The sequence below is a fragment of the Halichoerus grypus genome, chromosome 7, assembly GCF_964656455.1.
Source record: "Halichoerus grypus chromosome 7, mHalGry1.hap1.1, whole genome shotgun sequence".
Taxonomy (NCBI): Eukaryota; Metazoa; Chordata; class Mammalia; order Carnivora; family Phocidae; genus Halichoerus; species Halichoerus grypus.
Window position 1 is genome coordinate 111,801,189 of NC_135718.1, and position 24,626 is coordinate 111,825,814.

General features: G+C 38.1%; 1 protein-coding gene across 3 annotated transcripts in view; it reads right to left on the reverse strand.

Moving 5' to 3' along the window:
• Window positions 1-10,404: 10,404 nt before the first annotated feature.
• Window positions 10,405-24,626, reverse strand: part of TSEN15 (tRNA splicing endonuclease subunit 15) — a 32,340-nt gene continuing 18,118 nt past the window's right edge. The window contains exons 4-6 of one of the 3 annotated variants that reach the window (XM_078078065.1): window positions 14,035-14,072; window positions 11,659-11,792; window positions 10,405-11,062 (exon numbers count right to left, since the gene is read on the reverse strand). In XM_078078065.1, the coding sequence (XP_077934191.1) occupies window positions 11,003-11,062; window positions 11,659-11,792; window positions 14,035-14,072 (232 nt within the window). In that variant the 3' untranslated portion in view covers window positions 10,405-11,002. Of the gene's footprint in view, window positions 11,063-11,658; window positions 11,793-11,990; window positions 13,406-13,930; window positions 14,073-24,626 lie in introns of those variants that run through there. The other 2 variants (XM_036076784.2, XM_036076787.2) reach the window with 2 other exon arrangements.

The window sequence follows — 24,626 nt, forward strand, 5'->3', positions numbered from 1 at the left end:
GGTTCTCAATACCTCCCGTAGCTCTGTCCACCTTCCAAATATGAAATTAATCAACAAATAAGGTCTGACCCATTGTAGAAAGGGAATAAAAACAAACAAGCAAGCAAACAAACAAACAGAAACAATCCACACAAACAATGGTGGTTACAGTAGGAAACATAAACAGAAAAATATAAGAAAGCATGACATATAATGATATAAAGCATTCAGACCAATGTCAAAAATTGGTGGACTGTGGGCTGGGAGCCCACAGACATATTTTGTTTGGTTTGCAGTGTTTAAATAAAATTTATCCAATATTTAAAAGTCAGAAAACATCACAAAAAAATTAACATGCACAAAAAGATCAGAATATCTGGCAACTAGACTCTTGTTGCCACTTCACAAAAATCTCCTAGCGCTGAGTGGCAGCAACTCCCTTTGGCTGAGCCCACTGTGCACGCTCTGCATTCACTTCACTCCTCTAGATGATCTGCGTGGCCCCTGCAGGCATTTCAGTTTGCAACCCCTGCACTAAGGCATCATTTCTAGTAATGAAGAGGAAGTGGTTGGACACACTTCACTCACAGGATAGGTTCTATCAGAGGTGGAGACAACCACATTCCAGGACAGGAATTCTTAACTTCTAATGCCTACTCTGGACACTTTCTTTTCCTCGATTCCCCCTCAGGACACAACACAATGTTCAGGCAGAGGGGGCCCTTTCCCTCCTCTAAGATGACTCCTCGGTGTGGCTCCCATAGCATCTCCCCTGCTCCCAAGCAACCGGGTCATCAGGCTAGGAAAGCAGACCTCCCAGACTGGTGCCCACTGCTCAGAGGCCTATACCTGTGGTGCTTCTGCTCCTTCCTCCTCAGCTAATTCTGCCTCCACAATGAGCAACTGAGAGACTGGAACTCTCCAAAGTGCTCTGTAGTTTCATAGTGATGTTACACAGAAGGAAGAAGCGCAGTGATGATTCTACTTGAAGGTGGGATTTTTCTGCTAAGCTCCGTACTTACCCATCTAGTTCTCTATGAGAGATCACTATCTCTCTCCTGCACAATTACCTCAATCCAAATGTTTCCAAATCTACATATGTAATCTTCCCTTGCCATCTTCCCAGGGCAAAATATGTTGTGTCCTGTATTTCCTTTTTATATCCTGTCAATCACCCAAGCCTTGGAATCATTCTAGGCTTCTCTCTCTTCTGACCATCTACTTCCCCACATCCAAGTGATCACTGAACCAAGTACAAACCCACCTCCTTGCTTTCTATCTTACTTACATCTTCTCTTCTCCATCTTCATTGTAACGAGCCTCGTTCAAACTCTCACACAGAATATTCCAACAGTCTCTTAGGCCAGGCATGCCTGCTCATTCCTCCAGGTCCTAAACACAGGCAGCCAGAGTGATTTCTGAAATAGAAGTCTGATCATATTACTCTTCAGCTTAAGTCCTTTTATTGGGCCCACTATTTGCACATTGGGTTGTGCCCAAGGTTCTTTCTCAGTGACCTGTTTCTGGCCCAGCTCTCTAGACTTAAACTGTCCAAAATGCTGACCACTAGCCACATGTTGCTACTGAGCACTTGAAACAGTGCTAATCCAAAGTAAAGGGTGCTATAAGTTTAAAATGCACATCAGATTCCAAAGGGTTAGTAGAGAGAAAAAAGAATATAAAATATCTCATTAACAACTTTTATATTGAGTATATATAAAATGAGAATATTTTGCCTATATTGGGCTAACATATTAAAATTAATTGTACCTGTTTCTTTTTACATCATCCAATATGGCTACTTGAAAACTTAAGATTACATTGTGATTCACATTACCTTCTAGATATTTTGCTCACCACATCCTCCTACCCTTCATCTTCTCCACCCTGTACTCTGCTAAACATCAGGCATGCTAGATGACTAACAAAGTCATCTTTGTTAGTCATAGATAACTATGATAGAATAGTTATCTATTCTAGGTAGATAGATAACTATTAGATTCTATCTATTCTTATACAGTTCACTTCAAATGAAAATTAGAAAGCCCTTGAACTATCACACCCCATTCTACCTGTGGTGGTTTAAAAATATATCCACAGTCTCCTTTCAGAAGGTAGACTCTAATTTTCCTCCCTTGCAGTATGCTCTGTACTTAGTGACATGTTTCTATGAATGAATAGAAGAAAGCTGAAGTGTCATGTACATCATAAAAGGCATTCTCTCTCCTCCATTCTCTCTCTCCCTCTCCTTCTTTCTCTGTCTCTGTCTCTCTCAGATCATTCACTCAGGAAGCCAGCTGCCACACTGTAGAGAAAATCAAATGGGCATATGGAGAGTTCCACACGACAAGATACTGAGACCTCCTGCCAATCATCTTGGATGCCCCGGCCAGCCCTGGTCAAGCCTTCAGATGACCAAAGTTCCAGCCAGCATCTTTAAGATAACTTCATGAGAGATGCTGGGCCAGAGCCACCCAGCTAAGCAGGTCCCAAATTTCTAAATCACAGAAACTGTAAGATAATAAATGTTACATGTTTTAAGCAGATGAGTTGTGGAATAATTTGTTACACAGCAATAAATAGTATACGACGCGTGCCCCGTATCCCCTCCCCACTCCCACATTAGAACAGGAAAATAAGAGAGAAGTTGCTAAAAGCCCAAACTTATGCTTCACTTACTTAGATTTGGTTCAAAATCATCTCCTCTATGAAGCCTTCCCTAAAAAACCCTGGCCAATTCTCTATGTCTATGCTTATTTTTTTTTAATTTAGAAAATTTTGTGTACATTTTGAACTCAGGGTCTTAAAGACATATTTCAGTTTGTAAATTAACTTTTTAAAAATAATTTTTTTTTCTGAATATAAAAGTGATATATACACATGGTAGAAATTTTGCAATATTCTGAAGAGAATTTAAATTAGCTAAAATGTGATCTCACTGAGGAGGACACTATTAATATTTTTAATATCCATCTTTGCGTACATATTTTATATAGATAAGGTTATTTTGCATATGCAGTTTTTATCCTTTTTTTCTCATGCAGTGACTTCATCTCTCAGTTCCATGACCACCTCATTTTAGCTACTGACTCCGTGATCAAGCTCTAGTTTGAATCCTTGCTACTGAAAGTGTGGTTCATGGAACCAGCTACACTGGCAACACCAGAGAGCTTATTAGAAATGCAGAATCTACGGCGCCTGGATGGCTCAGATGGTTAAGCATCTGCCTTCGGCTCAGGTCATGATCCCAGGGTCCTGGGATTGAGCCCCGTGTCGGGCTCCCTGCTCCTCGGGGAGCCTGCTTCTCCCTCTGCCTGCCACTCCCCTGCTTATGCTCTCTCTCTTTCTCAAAAATAAATAAAATCTTAAAAAAAAAAAAGAAAGAAACGCAGAATCTAAGATGCCACTCATCATGCTCTCACTTCAGGACACTTGCATGTGCTGTTCCCTTTGCCTATAAGGGGCTAATCCTCCAGTTATTTGCATGTCTCACTCCTTCACTGGATTCTGGTCTCTGCTCCAATGTCGTCTGCAGAAAAAAGCCATTCCTGACCAGCCTACCTGGAGTTGCATTCTCGTTGCACCCTGTTCCCTTACCTTGTTTCACTTTCTTCAAGTATTATCATCACTTGACATTATTTTATATGTATTCATTTTTTTTAATTTCCTTCCACAAATGTTTTTGGAACCCCACTATGTGTCAGGCAATGTTCTAAGCTCTGGGAACACAGAAGAGAACAAAATAAAACCCCATACATCCTCCACTCTAAGGTAAGCATGCTATACAGATATAAGTTGTTACTATTTCGTGTTTCTTTACTTATTCATTCCTTCAAGAAGAGGCCCAATACTCACCATCAACAGAAGGCTTCATGCCAGGTCCCATGATTTAAACCCACCCTGAACAGTACAGCTTCTATTTAGAGGGAATTTTTCAATGTGCTTTTGTGCTGTGTTGAGCTAAATTTAACTTGGTTGTTTTTACTCCCCATGAATTGTCCCAATACAGCTCCCCTGCAGTGGAAATTTCCCCTACTTGATGTAAGCTTCCAACTACATAGCTAATCTTATTCTTGTGCAATTTATCTGAATTCAAAGGGTTTCCCAAAATGGGACCAAAAAATTTTATTGTCATTGTCATCATCATCATCATCATCATCACCACCAGCAGCTACAGCAGCAGCAAGGTTAGGCCTGATAACATTTTCAAAGGGCAGAGTTTATCTTTGGTGTCCTCCCACTTAATCTGGCACCTTCTCTCTACCCTCCTGTACATCTGGGTTCCATTTCTTGGAGGCCTGGCTCTCAGCTGGTTATCATATATTCCCTCCTAAGGTGGCAGTGTGCCCCTCAATAGGAAGGGCTTGGAGACTGCAAAGGGAAGGGAACACCAGGCTCCATTATCCCCCCCAAGCACTTCAATGTGTGAGGAAAACACGACCTAGAGGGACATACTCTGTCCATCATTTTCTGGAGGAGAAACTGAGGCTCAAGGAAATTATATAACTCTCTCACATCACCCTGGATGGTCTAAAGTCAAAGCTCTGCCTTCCAATCCTCCTGAGCCTCAAAAATTCAAAGGAGCACATTTCTGATGATGCATTATCAAAGCCCAGGATGCAAGGAGTTTTTTCAAAACCACGGGTAGGTGGGAGAGAGTGATGAAGGAGTTCATGAAAAGGGAGGCCCACCAAAGTGCAGAGACAGACTCTATCTCAGGGAGTGCCCGCACTAACCCCTTCATTTTGCAGAAGTGGAATGGCAAGGTCCCATGGGGGTGAATTACACTCATTTAAACCTGAAGGATTAAGATGAGAACCTGCAGTCCAGGAAAAGCATACCTACATGATTATATTTACAGGAACCACATTTTCTAATAGGGGATGAGAGAAGAGATGACCAATTTTTGCCCATTTATAAAATCACAGTATCCCTATCTGTAGTCATTAACAGAAGTATAATCACCATAATTTTATAGTTGAGTTGGGAATTACCATTTCTAAGCAGAATTTCTAAATTTAGCAGTGTTCACATGTCTTCGTTTCCCTCCAAAATTGTTAGATAAATAAAAATGAACAGCTTTAGCATAGAACAGAATGTGTTATAAAATATTAAGTAAGCTTTTCAGGCAGATATACTTTTGTTTAGAAATCCCTGTGTTGATTTCTCAAAATTACTAAGGCAAAGGATCAAAATATAATAGATCTCATAGCATAAGCATGTTTACAAGAGCATGCAGCATGGGATGAGGTCTCTCTGGTGGCCCAAGGAACTTAGGGCTCCTCTTTCTACGTGGTGTTGACAGGGCAGAGAGGTAGCCAATCTGTGTCCTGTCTTGCTAATGGCAGGAATACGACAGGGTGAGGAGTAGTTTGTCTCTGAGCATGTGAATGCTATCAAATAAAACATTTATTGAGCCCCTACTCTGTGCCAAGTACTGCAGTACTGATAGGTAGGATGTAGTTTGATGGGTAAAATAAGATGTACACTCAGAAAATTAAATAGTTCTTGTGAGTATAAATATGCATGTTAATGTTAATTAACACCTTCTGTTTGTAACTGTCACAGGATAATATTTTGATACATTAAATGGTATGTTTTCCCTTCTTGGTTATTCTTGTTACCTGTGAACCGTTTCCCATACAGGATTTCTTGGCATGCTGCCTCAGGGATGGGATTATACTCCAGAACAAAAGAGGCAAATTCTTGCCTTTTGAATTTCAAAACCTGAAATCTTGGCAAAAACAATATGTTTGGAAGAAAAATAGATCTGGAAATGGTTACAGTTTTTCTACCCCTAAGATAAGATGAAACTAGGGGGAAATTGCAGGAAGAGGGGAGAGCAAAAGCAGAAGAGCTAGACAACTGAAAGGGTCACTAAGCAGAGACCTGTGTTCTGTTCCCTGCACCCTGTCCCGTCGGGCTGAGTTCCTGGGGGCAGAGGAGACACAATAGATACTCCAGGAAATTGTGCCAATCCCCTCATCCCTGTGAGGGGAATCTGTGGCCAGCACCCAGCCTCTCACCTCTGGCTGCTGCCTCCAGGCTCAGGTAAAGCCTCACAGACCCTAGGCCCTTAGGGTCACTTACCCCACATTCAGGGAAGACAGCAGAGAAGAAAGCCTGGCTGAGAAAGCGTGTCTAGATGAAGAGGACCCACGAAAGCCTGAAAGTTACCCCACTTGCCCAAGGAGTTCAGGGACAGAACCAAATATATTCCAAGTACCCGAGAGGAATATCTGAGAGAAACTCAGAGCCAGAAGATCTTGTGGCCAGGGACTGGGAAGACACATTGGTGACTTATATGGAACACAGTCACTGTGGCATGATGCTCCATTCAGCAGATGCCAGCAAGGACTGGTGAGAAACCCTAAGGACTGGTATCTACCCCCCAACTTTCTCTCCCCATCCCATGCTCATGCACCCTGACAGCCCCCTACAACTATACAAATAGTTCAGGTTCATGATCCCACTAGATAATTCTCCATCCCGGAAAAGAAGCCCCCTGGGTTCTTTCTCACAAACCCAGCCCCATCCATGTACCCATGTTTAGCTAGCTTCCTTCAGAAATAGTCTCACAGGGTTCAACTACACCCCCTACACTGTAGGCACAAGTGCTCTTTTTTTGTTTTTCATTCTTAGGAACTAAAGAAAAGACCAGGCAACATATTCGGCGTAACAACCCATGGAAGAGGAGAAGAGTAGGTCTACAGTGATCCTAGATTCCTGATACATACAGTATTTCCCTTCTTAGCTCAGATACTAAATCCAGAACCTGAGCAAAACAGTGGGGAAAAGTTTGTCTTCCAAGTTCTCCCCTCCTTGCCAGCCTCCTAAGTTGGCCCTTTTCCCACTTTGGTTGTGCCTAGCGCCTGTCCTTCTTGTAATGTCCTCTATCTTCCCACTGTATCCTGAAACTCATTCACATTAAAGTCAGACTCAGAACAGCTTGAGGTTTAATGCCCCCTCCTCCCCCACCCCCCTGCCCCGTTTCCACAGCTAATCAGCTGTTAAACCTACCTCCTTGCTATCTCTCCTCTCCTTCCCGTTATCTGGAAATGCTGTTCTCTATTTCTTCTCCTCAGTCCAGGAACATGGCAGAATTTGCACTTCCTCTCCTTCTTAAAGTTGATCATGGCCAGCCATATGACTTGCTTTGGCTGAGACAAGGTGGGCAGGGGTGATATATGTTGCTTTTGGTGGAAGTATTTAGTTGCAGTATGTGACACTACCACACTTTTTTCTTCCTGCCACTGGACCCGACCACATTCCAGATGGCAGAGGCTCTGTTGACTTAATTCCCAGAGTAAGGACTCCAAGTCTACGTACAATGGATTTGTAATGTGAGCAAGAAATAAACATTTGTTAAACTAATTCACTGGTTATTACAACATGTCATCAAGAGGACATGACCACTGGTTGACCCAAGAGCTGGATCAGGTAATCAGAGGCTCCTCACCCTCTCCCCTATCCTTGGCATGTACACTCTGCCCACCATTCCCACAGTGGGAGCCATTTTCAAGGAGGCGACCTTGAGAGAGCAATGTGTTGTTGAAACTATCTGAACGGTAGCTGTGACTGAATCAAGTTCAGGCCTCTATAGAAATGTCTATGATTCTGGCAGGGTGGGTGGGGAGACCTACTCATCTTGCGGCCACCCAAGATAAGCCCTATATTTAAGTTCCCTTGCTTATTAAAACTGCCATCTACCAATCTGGAGTGGTCTGTCTCTCTTTTGTTTTCTCCCTGCCCCCGGTGGATGGGGCCAGTTTCAGATTTCTCCCAGGGAAATTCTTGGATTGTGAACCAACAGCATCATAATCTAGCGCATCCTGACTAACATACCTGGGCTACTGGTGGCGTTCAGGCTCTCATCACTTCTCACCTGAGCTCTAACACACGCTACTCAAAGTGTGGTCTGCACAGGCTATCAATCCACAAAATATTGCTGACCTGCAATGAAGTACAGAAACTGAGAATAAACATTTAGAAATTCTTTTAACAATTTATCAGATTAATTTTATCTGTTGAGTCTAATAATAAAATATTTGGGCTTATAGTCTCTTCAAATCTTAGTATTGTGCCTTACCCCATGGGGTGCTGTAAAACTGTTTGTCAAATTAAATTGGATCAAAGTTTCATGTTTAAGAAGTAGAATTATGGTAGGATTTCAAGCAACAGCAAGCAGGACTGGGGGTTATTTAGGGTGTAAGACCCTTTCTCATTGAGTGTGAAACCATCACTTAAAAGTTCCTAGAGTCTACTCTTTGTGCCAGCACAAAATTTAGCTCCAACAAGCAGGGAACCTTCCTGAGCTCTTTCTCTCTCTCACTTAACATTAAATGTAATTTTAAGTTTGCCGACATAAAAGCATGGACATGAATGTATTTGGTCTCTGGAATAAAACTTTGTAAAGTTTTTTTCCTATGAAAAAGGAAAAAAGCTGTTTGTAGATAATTTGGAAAACCATATTCATAGGCAATTTGGAAAACCATATTCATAGGCAATATGAATTTCCCAAAATTCATATTGCCTATGAATATGGTTTTCCAAATTATCTACAAACAGCTTGACATTTTGACACATTTGTTCAAGAGTACAAGAAGTTAATCTAACTGATCCCTAAATCACTTCCCAACTCCCTCCAGGACTAACTGGAGCTACCTTTTTCTTCCCAAAGGCTCTTTGACGTTAATATATTTCCCTGCACCATACGTGGTATGGTATCCTGAAAAGAACAGTGAGCTAGGTGTTGGGAGACCTGGTTCTAGCCCTCATTATCCACTCACCTGCTACTACTCAAAGTCATTGCTTAACGACTTGGTGTGCTAATTTCTCTATCTATTAAATGAGGATAATAAGTTAATAATAACAAGTACATGATATCAGCTCCACATAATGGTAACTCAGTATTCATATATAACACTGCCTTGAAATGCTCTCAAATTATCTCATACACACAGATTTTCTCCTTTCTAGCCAGACAGTAAGTCCTGAGAGATGCATTGTATAATATCTCTTTGTATGCTTCCAGTGTTCAGTCCTTTGGGACAAATATACATACCATGATTGTTTGAAAACAGTTTAATTTACCAAAAGTTGTTGAACCCCTTCACCACCAAGTAAAATGCATGAACTTCATAAACATACACTGCATGACAGGTGTTCCTCACTCACATTGACACCCGTTTAGAGTTCTGGTTAAGGAGAGTTGTATTGCTTATCTGAGTTCCTTGAGGGCACAGGTCATATCTCATTAACCTTCGTATCCCACATTTATCTTAATCATGCAAGCACACAGAAGGAGCCCAGCAATGTCTGCACATAATTAATAAATGCATGAAGTGAACTTTACTTAAATACTTCCCAATATTACCTCCATTCAGTCACCCAGAAACCTAAAAAGCCAATCTTTGTTTGATTTTGGTTAAGTTGGTTTTTAATTTTGCAGAATCATCTAAGCATTTTATGAGTACACCTCCCCAGTAAGTCACATGATTTTTCTCTCCTCTTTCCTTTGTGAGCACAAGCAGTTCTTATTCAAAGGTCATTAAAAGGATTAGGCTGCAGGAGTGAGAGTGGTAAGGACCGGAACAGCTATTGGTCTGAAAGAAAGGAAAATGGTACTAATTGTTCAGATACAACGTCATTCTGCACATTAAACATAAATACAGCGGCTGAATAAAGAGCTTCTATAGAGAGCTCTAGGCTCTGGCAGGAACATTGGGCTGTACCAGTAAAAGGCCTCCTGCTAGGGCCGCAGTGGAAAATGTGACCTCAGAGGAATTCAGAACGGAAAAGGCTCAGAACAAGATGACACATCATGAAGTTTTGGTTAAGTCATTTGGTTCCAGGCATGTAAAAGTTTTCAGTTAAAAAATAATGCAGACTACGTGAACTTTGTCAGAGATTGCTATTCTCAGTAGAGCTTAGAATTCCAAAGTGCCTCTGCCCTCCTGTTCTTCACAAGAGATCAATACCATTTAGGAACACATTCATCTAGAGAGGCCCGGAGGCCTGGGCCTGGAAAGCAAAATAGGTTAGTCGGGACTCCTCGGACCTAGATCATCCATTGTTCCACTGAGCCCTTCCAGTGCAGAGGGGACACTGACTAGGGACTCCAAAAATCAAAGGCAAAGACAGCACTAGAGAGAAGTCAGCAATGTCCTTCCCCACTTCCTGCTACCACCCAGAGAGGGCTCCCTGTTATGGGAAAAGTCTGTGTTCATGATGGCAGCAATCTATGTCTTTCACCACCGGTATGTAGCCAGTTCAGTGTTTCAGAGCTGGGGACTCTTGCTATGGAATAGGATCCTGAAGTTTAGTAAGTTAGGCTTTTGCAAGGAAAAAAAAATGGAATACATCATTTCATATGGTTATGAACAAAACCACAGTCTAGAAAAAACACCCATCCCATTGACCCTTGTCCCAAACAAGCTTTTATTTTTAAATATAGATCTGTATTTTGAGCAAAGCATGAATCAAGCCACATATTTAATGTCAGTAGAGTATAATTTTAGAGGCATGCCAGAAAGGAGAAGGGGGGGGAATGTTAGCACATAAAACTTATTTATATTTTTATTTATGCCTATTTCCCACAGATTGAAAATAAATTTTCAAGAGCACCACTTCTCAAGCTAACCTACTCCTCGAGTCTGAAAATTTGGTGCTTATTTAGCACTGCCCTCTGGTGTCCAAATGGATCACTTTAGTTTGCCTTGAGGCAAAGAGTAAAAGCTACCATGCAATTAAACAAGTCTACGATCTACATTCATTCATTCACTAAATATTTATTGAGAGTCTAGTGTGTGTGAATTTGTGGAAAGTGGTGGGATACACAGATGTAAAAAAAAGACTTGGTTCCTTGCTGTGTTCTTAAGCAGCCCATAGTCTAACATGAGACAAAATGAACTGCAATTCTACAGTTACTTGATCATACAAGAGAAATCATTTTACCTAGTAAAATGAGACAGTCACAGCTGGGTTGTCTCCCTTTCCAAACTGTTCCGGACCATTATTCATATTAACAGGTATCTGGCTGGCTTTGGGCCGAATAGCTTTGGTGAAGTACACAAGGAACATTCTGAAACAGAGGAGATATCCCAGGACATACAATGAGATTGAGGCCTAATTTTAAGGATTTCTGTGGGAACGTTCTTTTTGAGTCAACTCCAGAAGATACTTCTGGTCTTGTAGTAACCTAGGGGCTCACTGGTCACCAGATCGGACATACAAATCTAAAATTCATTAAGCCTTACATTTCTTTCTGAAAACACAGACTGTTTTTCTCGCACTGTGATGAAAAGGCTCAAAAGGAATCAAATGGCAGAGACCCCAAGAATTGATCATAAATTGTTTTAGGATCCTTAGGTCTGCAAAGTGCCAACCAGAGTCACAGAAACACACATTGTTCTGAATGGGTACATCTTCAGACCTTCTGGGAAAGCAGAGGGAGTCCAAAGGAATTGCCAAGATGTTCCATCAAGAATAAAAGTGAAATTCAAATATGAGCAAAGGAAAGGAGTCAAAAACTACTACAGACCATTAATGATGCTTTACACCATTTTATAATGTTCTTACTTTTTGCCCTTTTTCCATTCTTGTTCCTGCTGTTTTCTAGAGTAGTTAGTCTTGACTTGCTTCTAACCAATAGAACATGGCAAAAGTGACAGGATGTACCTGACTACATTGCATAAGATTATGAGATCCATCTTGCTGAAACTGTCTCCCTTGCTGGCTTTGAGGAAGCAACCAGTTGTGCTGGCAAGGCCCATGTGGCAAAGAGTGGAGGGTGGCCTCTTGACAACAGCCCCCTAGAAACTGAGACCATCAGTCCAACAGCCCACAGGGAATTGAAAGCTTCGAACAACCACATGAGGGAGGAAGCTGAACCTTGCCCAGACAAGTCTCAGTGGAGGCTGGCTTGACTGGACCCAACTTTGAGATATTAAATGTGTGTTGTTATAAGTTGCTGAGTTTGTGGTAATATTATACAATAACAGAAACTAATATAGATCTCAAGATATTTTTTTAATTTTAAAACATTATAAAAATAATACAAATAAAGAAAAAATATACTAAATACTAAAGAAAGATAAAGTCATCCATTTATTGCTCTGCCACCCTATTATAAGAACAGTTAGTAATTTATTTTGTCACCCTTTTATTATATGCTTGGTGTGTTATTTATAGCCATGATCTTACCCATTCACACACTTTCATATCTTGCTTTTTTAATTAAATATTTTCTGTTTTTCATTTATTCATTACTACTTTTTAATGAGTACATAATGTACCATTCATTGGCTATCTATATCTGTTTATTAACTATTTCCTTATTCCAGGGATTGGCAAACTATGGCCCTGCATTTGTAAATAAAGTTTTATTAGAACACAGCCATGCCCATTTATTTACATATTGTCTATGGTTATTTTTGTACTACAAACGGCACATTTGAGAAGTTTTAAGAGAGACCGTATGGTTTGTGAAGGCTAAAATATTTCTTTTCTGCCCTTTACAGAAAAAGTTTGATGACCCCTTCCTAAAACTTTTAAGTGATTATTATTTTGGCTATAACAATTAATGTCACTTGGAATCTTTGTGCATATAATTTTTTGTACTTTAGGCAACATAACTGAGAGGTATTAACAAAAGTGGAATAACTGGGTCTACTTAATAAAGATGTCTTTAAAGCTGACACCGTTTCTCACTATCTCACATAATATTCTAACTATGATATAATAAGGGTGGTGGTAATAAGAATGGAAAGGAAGGCCCAGTACTTCCTTTACTTAGGTAGGAAGTAACTAATGGGTAGCACTTCTCTGGTCCCTATTAATCTAGACATGTATGTAATTTTATACTCTGGATGAGCGTATCTTTACTTTTGACTTAAAGTCAACAGTAAATGCCACATAAAAACCAATAGAAAGAAAACTGTTACTTTCTATTGGGGATTTAAAAGGAGACTGAGCAAACTCTCCAAGTGTCCAGGTGTCCATGAAATGCCACAGCAGGCTAGCTGTAGTGGCCAAAAGGCACTGAGAGGGTTGAATTAGAGAAAGGGGAGTCTCAACAATGTGTTAGCAGGGGCAGCGATGAACAACGAGGCAGCTATGAGTGGTGGACGACAGAAGAAACACACGTGTGCCACCCCTCTGAACACATCCTAAGCATCAACTTGTATTTAACTGTAATTAAACTATTTCCAGGTAAGAAAGTTCTTGAGCAACTACCCTATACTTATCAACAAAAAAAATTCTTCTATCTGGGAAAGTTTTATTCTTCAAAAAGAAAAACTTATGGAATAGGACCAGCTAAGTCAACCCTAACTATCTCTGATATAAAAGATGAACCAGGCTGACGGATCTCAAATCCACTCTCACGCATCAGGAAGTATAGGTGTCATCTTCTAAGGGAAATATTCTGCAACATAAAAAAAAAAAAAAGATCAGGATGGACTTTTTCCCCAATATTAAATAAGGTAATTTAAAAGCAAAATCAGAAAGATATTTAATGTAATTATCCCAAATACACCAACAAAGTATATAAGGAAATCATGCATAACACATTTATTTTATTAAAAGGTTCCTGTCAAACTGTCAACCAATTTAACATTTTCTAAAGAAGTGTTCTTTTGGCTAAAGCTATTATAAGCCTTCACATTCCACCTCAGTTAATTATCAAATAAAACATGAATTTATGAAGTACTCCGGGAGACTATGAAATTCTCCAAAGAGTAAAAAAAAAAAAAGTCTAATTATTTTTGTGGAAACTAGGAACATATTACTTTAAACAAAACAGCCAAGTTTCTGAGGTGTGAAAATCAGGTCATAATTTTCTTGAATTTTCATATTGCAAAGGAAGCTAAATGGCTTGATTCGCACTTAAAATCATGTTATCATTTTCCTCTTTTTTTCACTGTTTACTGATAGTTGCCTCAAAACTGACCTGAGGGTCTGGCAGCATAAATCCATCAGTAAGTTTATAATAGACTATTGTGGAATCGGACTCCACTATGGCCAAAGTAAAAGACATTGGCAAATCTGGATCACCTTGCAATTTTCGAGATGCCTTCAAGATCTCCCTTATCCTGAAAATAAAGCCACAATACATTTAGGATTCACAGTCACTCAATTAATAATAAGATCAAACACTGTAAAATCTTGGGGAAGAGGCAGGTAATAACATTATATCCATAATACTGACTAAGGAAACGTCTGAAGGCTCAAATATAAACATCTAAAGTTGTCTCATATAGAAAATCCTGCAAATAAGAGCCATCTACTGACTTTCAGCCCTCTTTTGGATTTACCCATCTCTCCTGATCATCACACATGAAAGAATCAGACTGTATTCAGGAACCTACAGAATGGCGTACTAACAGTGTTCAGTGCACCTATGGCCTATGGATCCTGGGCATTCATTTTCCAACTTGGTATCATAGGGTGGAACAATGTGGTATTCAGGTTTGCTTTCAAAAAAAAATAGATAATAAACATTTCCATGTTTTACATGGTGTTCGTCATTACTATCTTTAAATGGCTATATATTACCTATTGACTCAAAATTTACCCAATCATTCCCCTATTCCTATGGAGTTCTCTCAGGCCTTTTGTGGGGAGAAGGGCACTAATAAAGATGTGATGATGATCCTTCTGTAGGTAATTGTTTCTGTTCGGTCTTTCCAAGGTCAGAATTATTAAATATGAGTATAGATAGTTTTATGGTTTTCAATATGTATTCTGATACTTAGTAGAAGCTAAGAGAAAAATGTAGAGAGAAAACTTTTTTCTTGTAAAGTTATATATCAAGCATCAATGTTATAAAGGGTTTCAGTTTGCTTGTTATGGAAAATAATCTACCAAATCTAGTATCTCCTAGATACTTCAAAGTGCTATTAGCTTTTGTTTACCAGAAACTAAAAATCCTTATTACCTACACAATAAAGCTTGTGTTCAATAATTTGGTAAAATGTAACCTCCAGAGGAGCATTCTTGAAAAGGCAAATAAAAAATGATCAGTTGCTTTTTTCATTAAGCTAACCAATTCTCCAGAAATTGGAAAAAGATTTACTGGCTTATTAACATGCTATAACTGAATACCTAAATAACTCAATACTTTTCTTTAGCAAACACGTAATTTATCCCCTTACATTCTACTTTTCACCTCTAAGTAAAAATTCTTATGGTCACTCTTCACCCCTCCTATTAACTATGAAATTTATAAAGAATCTAAAAAGGAAAATCTCTGCTTTGAAGTATTCTTACTACAATAATTATAATGCTTTTTAAAAAAAATCTGTAGTAGAGACTGGAGATTTCAGTGACTTAAAAGCAGCAATAAACTTCTGGACAAGCTGAAATTAAATTATTCTTGCTAAATTATCACTTAATCACTTTATAATATGTCACACAGTGATAACCGGTTTGTTAAAACAGTTACAAAAGGCTCCTTACCTACTACCTCTCATTTAAGTTTACACAGGCACGTAACGATATAAGGAGAGAATGCGTTTCTAAGTTTTTTTCCTCATACTCAAACCATTTCTAAAATGACCTTGAGTGAGTCAAGTCAACAATATGGTGATACTTCAATTGTTAAGCATAACTGTCAGGCAACATTTATTGGGTGTATAAAATCTGTCCACCTGGAAAAAGTCTTAATTCCTTTTCAAGAGTTAGCAAAGCATCATCATCTCTGAATTCTTCTGGGTCACCTTTCCCCAACCTCCAGGCAAAGTTATGTATCTTACCCTATGGAGGAAGCCTGTGCAAACCTACATTACGGTATGCGCTACCTTGCATTCATACTTTTAAGTGTCTGTTTTCCACTGGATTGACCCATTTTGAATGTCAGAGCTAAAAAAAAAAAATTGCCCAATACGCCCAATATTGTAGTAGAATACCTGGGCAGAATGAATGAGTGAGGCTTCCTAAATGAAGATTTCATATGGTTAAATATATTTCTGACAAATACTTTTCTGAAGTTTATTATGCAATTCTATTATACCAAATAAAAGTTCAACTTGTCCTGACAGATCAGGATTATCATTTTTGGTACTTACTACTGTAGATATCATGGTAGATGGTATACCAAAGAACTCCCTAGAATTTAATTTCTTAAAAGTATCTGATATTTGCTTGCTTTTTGTTCATCGAAATATTTTAATTATTTTATCACTTGTCTCTATACCAGAACTTGGTAAACCACATCATCTGTTTTTTCATGGCCCGTGAGCTAAGAATAGTCTCTAGATCTATAAATGGTACATTTGAAATGGTATTGTAAGTACCTACATAATAGCCTCGATTCTGCCACTTTGTCCACAAAGCCTAAATATTTCCTACTTAGCCCTTTCAGTTTGCTGACCCCTACTCTATACTATGAAAAAGGTTCAAAATAAGAATTGTAAGAAATGATCATCAGGGCAGTGTACTTTTTTTCAATATTATTTATTCAAAAGTCAGAACAGGAGGAGGTTCTACTTCTAATTAGAATATAGAAGAAATCAAAGACCACTATTCCTACCACAACAAAGAAAAAAACACCTGATTTTCTTAAAAAAATATGACATTTTTCTTTAAAGACATAAAAGAAATGTAGACACAAAGAAGGTTAAAGGAAATAAATTCTAATGAGAAATGAGCCCTTCCCAGGTAAGCAGAGATAGGCCACTTCTATCTCTGAGGGCAACTGCTAAGTGTGGGCCCAGTGGCTAGAAGAGTGAGACAGTCATGGGCAAGCAACTTCACTGTGACAAAGGGAAACCATCAATACTAGTAATAGCTACATATGAACTTGCATGGTGGACTGAAATCTGGAGGGACAGCAGTCCCTCCAGTTTACCAATTCTCCCCTATGGGACTTATTCTGCATTTAAGTGACACGACAGCATGAGAAGCTGGGGAAGGGACTGGAAAATAGCAAGCAAGCTCTAATTACAAAGCCCTGATGAAGAGAGAGGTCTAATCCTATTCTCAAGACATCTGAAACTAGAAGAAAACTGGGATAACTAAAGTTGCAACTCAGCCGTGACTTGTCTCGACTTCTGATTAGACTGATTAAATCAGGCCCTGACCCTACTTGCCAGAAAGAGGAAAGGATGAGCTCCTGGGGGGCATGGAGTAGCATCAACATCAGTCTCTTATTTATACACACTATCTGGATACAGTGAACAATTCTAAGCTATATGAAGAAGCAAGAAAAAGTATCTAATAATCAAGAGCAAAAAGTCAATACAAGAAGACCTTCAGAAAAACTAAAGTTGTTGAAAAACCCAAATAAATAAAATCACAAATGAAAGAGGAGAAATAACAACCAACACCACAGAAATACAAACAATCATAAGAGAATATTATGAAAAACTATAAGCCAACAAGTTGGACAACCTAGAAGAAATGGATAAATTCTTAGAAACATATGAACTACCAAAACTGAAACAGGAAGAAATAGAAAATTTGAATAGATTGAAAACCAGCAAAGAAATCGAGTCAATAATCAAAAAACTGAAGGGGGGGAAATCGGAGAGGGAGATGAACCATGAGAGACTATGGACTCTGAGAAACAAACTGAGGGTTCTAGAGGGAAGGGGGGTAGGGGGATGGATCAGCCTGGTGATGGGTATTAAAGAGGGCCAGTATTGAATGGAGCAAACTGAATTCAACAATACATTAAACAAATCATTCACCACAATCAAGTGGGATTTATTCCTGGGTTGCAAGGTGGTTCAATATGCAAATCAATCAGTGTGATGCATCACATCAATAAGAGAAAGGATAAGAACCATATGGTTATTTCAATAGACACAGAAAAAGCAACTGACAAAGTACAACATCTATTCATGATAAGAACTCTCAACAAAGTAGGTTTAGAGGGAACATACCTCAACATAATAAAGACCATCTATGAAATACCCACAGCTAACATCATCCTTAATGAGGAAAAACTGAGAGCTTTTCCCCTAAGGTCAGGAAGAAGACAAGGATGTCCACTCTCACCACTTTTATTCAACATAGAACTGGAAGTCCTAGCCACATTAATCAGACAACAAAAAGAAATAAAAGGCATCCAAATGGGTAAAGAAGTAGTAAAACTTTCACTATTTGCAGATGACATGATACTACACACAAAAAAACTGCTAGAATTGATAAACAAGTTCAGTAAAGTCACGGGATACAAAATCGATGTACAGAAATCTGTTGCATTCCTATACACCAATAATGAAGCAGCAGAAAGAGAAATTAAGAAAACAACCCCATTTATGATTGTACCAAAAATAAGATACCTAGGAATAAACCTAACCAAAGAGATGAAAGACTTGTACTCTGAAAACTATAAAACACTGATGAAAGAAATTGAAGATGACACAAAGAAATGGAAAGACATTCCATGCTCATGGACTGAAAGAACAAATATTGTTAAAATGTCTATAATATCCAAAGCAATCTACACATTTAATGCAAACCCTATCAAAGTATCAACAGCATTTTTCACAGAACTAGAACAAATAATCCTAAAATCTGTATGGAACACAGAAAAAACCCAAATAGCCAAAGCAATCTTGAAAAAGAAAAGCAAAGCTGGAGGCATCATAATTCTGGACTTCAAGTTATGTTACAAAGCTGTACTAATCAAAACAGAATGGCACCGGCACAAAAATAGACACATAGTTCAATAGAACAGAATAGAAAGTCCAGAAATAAACCCACAATTATATGGTCAATTAATCTTCAACAAAGCAGGAAGGAATATCCAATGGAAAATTTGTCTCTTCATTTGTCTCTTCAACAAATGATGTTGGGAAAACTGCACAGCAACATTCTTTTGAATGAAACTGGACCACTTTCTTACACCACACACAAAAATAAATTCAAAATGGATTAAAGACCTAAATATGAGACCTGAAACCATAAAAATCCTGGAAAAGAACAGGCAGTAACTTCTTTGACATCAGCTATAGCAACTTCTTTCTAGATATGTCTCCTGAGGCAAGGGAAACAAAAGCAAAAGTAAAATATTGGGACTACATCAAAATAAAAAGCTTCTGCACAGCGAAGGAAACAATCAACGAAACTAAAAGTCAACCTAAAGAATGGGAGAAGACATTCACAATGACATATCTGATAGAGGGTTCGTATCCAAAATATATAAAGAACTTATACAACTCAACAGTCAAGAAACAAATAATCCAATTTAAAAAAATGAGCAGAAAACATGACCAGACATTTCTCCAAAGATGACATAAGATGGCCAACAGACACATGAAAAGATGTTCATCATCACTTACCATCAGGGAAATGCAAATCAAAACTACAATGAGATATTACGTCACACCTGTCAGAATGGCTAACAACACAAGAAACAACAGGTGTTGGCAAGGATGTGGAGAAAAAGGAACACTCATGCACTGTTGTTAGGAATGCAAACTGGTGCAGCCACTGTGGAAAATAGTGTGGAGGTTCCTCAAAAAGTTAAAAATAGAACTACCTTATGATCCAGCAATCGCACTACTGGGCATTTACCCAAAGAATACAGGGACACGAACTCTAAAGGATACATGCACCCATATGTTTATCGCAACATTATTTACAATAGTCAAGATATGGAAGCAACCAACACATCCACTGACTGATGAATAAAGATGTGGTGTATGTATATACATAGAATGTATCTATAGATAGATAGATAGATAGATAGATAGATAGATATAGATATATAGAATGGAATATTATTCAGCCATAAAAAAGAATGAAATCTTGCCATCTGCAACAACATGGATGGAGCTAGAGCATATAATGCTAAGCGAAATAAATCAGAGAAGGGTGCCTGGGTGGCTCAGAGGGTTGTGTCTGCTTTCGGCTCAGGTCATGATCTCCAGGTCCTGGGATTGAGCCCCAAGTTGGGCTCCCAGCTCAGCAGGGAGTCTGCTTCTCTCTCTGCCTCTCCTCCTGCTTGTGCTCTCTCTGTTTCTCTCTCTTTCTCAAATGAGTAAGTAAAATCTTTATTAAAAAAAATAAGTCAGTCAGAGAAAGACAAATACCATATGATTTCACTCATATGTGGAATTTAAGAAACAAAACAAACAAGCAAAGGAAAAAAGAGAGAGAGAGAGAGACAAACCAAGAAACAGACTCTTAATTATAGAGAACTATGGTTACCAGAGGGGAGGGGTTGGGGGTGGGTTAGATAGGTGATAGGGATTAAGGCATGCATTTGCTGTGATGAGCACTGGGTGTTGTATGGAAGTGTTGAATCACTATATTATACACCTAGAAACTAATATAACACTGTATGTTAACTAAGTGAAATTAAAATAAAACACTAAAAAAATAATTTTCTTTAAATATCCCTAGCTGGCAGAGTATGACAAGGATGGGACACAGATGGAAGGAAAAAAAACCTATTAAGGCAACTTTTACACAGTTTCCATTTCTTAAGATATGATATTGTTTAAATCAGAAACATACATGTGTGTGCGTGCACACGTGTGTAGTTTTTTCTAAGGTAAACTGTCTGGGAATTCTAGCCCATATACTCAACTTTAGGATAGAAATTTCCATCTCATTCATATTTGTTTCCAGAGTTCTTTAATATAAACAGCAAAACACTTTCAAATTTACTTAAAACACCCATGTGGGAAACTAATATTTGAAAATTAGCTCAGAGTTGTAAAAGGGGTTTTGTCTTCAGAGTTGAGGGAAATCACTGTCAAAAATGGAATGGAACTTCCCATCTCAGAGCTCCTATTTGGTTGTGTGTGGGGGGAAACTACCAGTGAATTTTCTCAGTAATTACATAATAAAAGTTTATCTGCTTCTGTTACTGAAAGCACACTAAGGAAGGCTTACAAAGATTCTTGTTCAGGATCTCTTCTGGTCTATTTTTAACATATGTTTAAAGTAATGCCATCAAGACTTTCTTGTTTGTTTCCTTTATGGGACACTGATAAACTCCTAAAAATGTTTACTTTGCCTTTAAGTCAACAGATTGCACTTTCTCAATCTAACAGCAAGAATACAACAAAAGGTTCCAAAGCTCTACTTTAAAAATCACACACAATTGTAAAGATGCTGAGAACAATGAGGTACCACCAAAATACTACAATCTCACTTAACTTCTAACAAGCTTACAGCTTAAAGTTTTAATTCAGAAACCTCATGTAAAATTTTTTAAAGCTCAGTTCTTTGGAAATATTTTGTAGAGATGCTTCATCACATAAATCTAAAATAACTTAGATAATAAAATTATTTATAGTTCATATTTGATAGAAATCCATATATGAAAAACATAACCTATGTATTCATAATAAGTTCAGGTTCTCAAGTTTATTACATTTCAAAGGAAAAACCTAAAGAAAGAAATCAGTAATAATCATAATTGTTGATCAGCAGTAATAGAAGTTAATGTTTATAACAGGTTTCCCTTCTCATAACTGTTCAGAGAGAACCTCAACATACCGAACACGGAGTAATTCCGAAGTTTAATAAAGCTCACTTGAAAAAGCCTGCGGCAAACACATAGGTAACATTATCTGGCTACTACCCTCCCTCCAAGCTATATAATGCCTTCCATAAATCTTAGCATTCGTTTTTTTGTGATGATCCTATAACAGAGACTAAGTAATCTCTGAAGATTTGTACAGAGGACAAGCAAGTTGAAAACATTATTTTTAACTTAAATGTTGTTAAAATAAAATGCATCATGGGTTAAAATTCAACCCACAGAAAGCAGTATGTCCTGTCCTCTTCAATGTGGCCAAACTGGTACATACTGTAGAGTTAGCAATGAATGAAACACTTCTTGATCTGCCTCATTATGATATACTGGAACAGCACACCACAATGCAACTCTGAACACAATGCAAAGTGAAATTGGTGCCCAAGGTACCAAAGAAGAGTTCAAGGCTCAGGGAGGCAAGGGAAACAAAAGCAAAAGTAAAATATTCATCCACAGGCTCAATCCTAAAGAAGAGTTTCAAGGATAATAGACCACTTCCTTGGGAATCATGCCAATGCCTTCCTAGTTTAAAAAAAAAAAAAAAAATCAAGGCAGCTAAAGTTCCAGGGTTGGATTAGTGAATAATTAAGTGCCTGTGTGGCCATTCACCCCAGTGGGAAGCCATTCTGCTAGAATAAACTGTAAGCTTTTTTTTTTTTTTTTTTGAGGCTAAGAGGAAAAATGCTGTGTCAGTTGCAAGACACTGCTGGAATTGGGGGTTTCACCAGCCTCAGATTTCCAACGGAGGTAGTATGAGGACACACATTTTGATATGCAGGGAGACCAAATGACAGAAATTATTTTACCAGTTATTAGACTTCAGGCCTCAAATAAAATAATGGTCATTAAATGCATTTGTAATAAAGAATATACCTCTGGAGAAAAGAAATATTTTTTGATTACAGGAAAATAATGGAGTATCTTTCAAAAAAATATGTAGCACTTCAGGATCAAATCTTATAACTAAGAACATCTTTAAAAATGTCCTAAAAAGGGAACTCAATTAGTTCTGATAATCCTTTACTCCACCATTAATGTAAGTCCTTTCTCCAAGACACTAAGGAAAAAGAAGGGTTGAAAGGTGGCTGGAGGGAGAGGTGGGGAGGATATACACGAAAAAGAATTTAACTAAAAGGTAAGGAGGCTATTCATAGCCTTGGCGGAGTGCCTCTTCAGACCTGTGAGTGTTCTCTATCTGCAGATGCATATATAGTTACAGTGTAAAGAGTGGGAAACAGTGATAAATCTTGCAAGTGGATAGATTCTGCAGACATCCTATTTTCTTTTGAAACTCTTAGAAGGTTGCTTGTAGCATATCCTTATGTTCTTTAAAATGTTATTTAGCAAGTTTCTGCTGTAGGAACTGAGTAGTCTAAGAGAGTTCATTCATTCATTCATTCATTCATTCAAAAAGTACTTATTTAAGACCAAGTGCTAGGTACCGAGCTAGACACTGGGACAACAGCAATAAAAAGAGCAAAGTTCCTGCTTTCATGGAGGTTATTTTCTAGTGGAGGAAGGAAGATAGGAAACAATCAAAGACAACCAAATATATAATATACTGAGTAGCAATAAATGTGGTAAGTGTTATAAAGGAGGACTACTTCATAGGCTGTAATTGTACAGGGAGTGAGATGATAGTAGCTTACACCAGAGTAAGACAGTATAGCAGAAGTGGTGAGAAATGATAGATTTTGGATATACTTTTAAGAAAGAACGGCCAGAATTTGTTGATGTATTAATTGGGGTATGAGAACTGGGTGGACTAAAACTAATAAAGAGATTATATAGCAAGGTTACAGGATACAAACTTAATATACAAAAGTCAAGTGCTTTCTTATATAACAGCAATGAACAATTGTAATTTGAAATAAAAAAGACAACACCATTTACATTTGCATAAAAAATGAAATACTTAGGCATAAACCTAGCAAAAATACGTACAGGATCTGTATAAGGAAAACTAAAAAACTCTGATGAAAAAAATCAAAGGAGATCTCAATAAATAGAGAGATAGTCCATGATCCTGGATAGGAAGGCTCAATATTGTTACGATGCCAATTCTTCCCAATGAGATCTACAGATTAAGCACAATCACAAACAAAGCTCTAACAAGTTATTTTGTGGATATGGACAAACTGATTCTAAAGTTTATATGGAAAGACAAAAGACCCAGAATAACACAATAGGGGAGAAGAACTAAGTGAGAGGACTGACATTACCCGACTTCCAGACTTATAAAGCTATAGTATTAAGACCATGTGGTACTGGTGAAGGAAAAGACAAACAGGTTAATGGACTAGACTAGAGAGCCCAGAACTGACTCACACAAAAACAGTCAACTGATCTTTGACAAAGGAGCAAAAGCCAGTTAATAGAGAAAGAATAGTCTTTTCAACAAATGGTGCTGGAACAACCAAATATCAACATAGAAAAAAAAATGAATCTAGACATACTCCTTACACTTTTCACCAAAATTAACTCAAAGATGATCACAGATCTAAATGTAAAACACTAAACCATAAAACTTTTAGAAGACAACATGGGAGAGAATCTAAGTGACCTTGGGTTTGGTGATGAGTTTTTAGATACAACACCAAAACTGTGATCCACAAAAGAAAAAATTATTTAGTTGGACTCTATTCAAATTAAAAACTTTTGTTTTGCAAAAGACACTATCAAGAGAATAAAAAGATAAGCCACAGTGGGGGAGAAAATATTTGCAAAACACATATTTGATAAAAGGACTTGTATCCAAAATACGTAAACCCTTAAAACTCAACAAAAAGAAAAAAAAAAAGCTCAAATAAAAAATGGGCAAAAGATCTGAACAGTCACCTCACCAAAGAAGATATACAGATGGCACATAAACATACGAAAAGATGCTCAACATCATATGTCATTAGGAAACTGCAAATTAAAAAAATTAGATACTGCTTATGCACCTATTAGCATAGCTAAAACTCAAAAAACTAACAATACATGGTGATGAGGATGCACATTGCTAAGTGGAAGAAGCCAAGGTTACATAGTGTATGATGTCAACTATGTAACATTCTGGAAAAGGCAAAACTATACAGAAAGTTAAAAGTTCAGGGGCTGCTGGGGGTTCAGGGTAGGGGAAAAGGGATGAATACATGGAGCACAG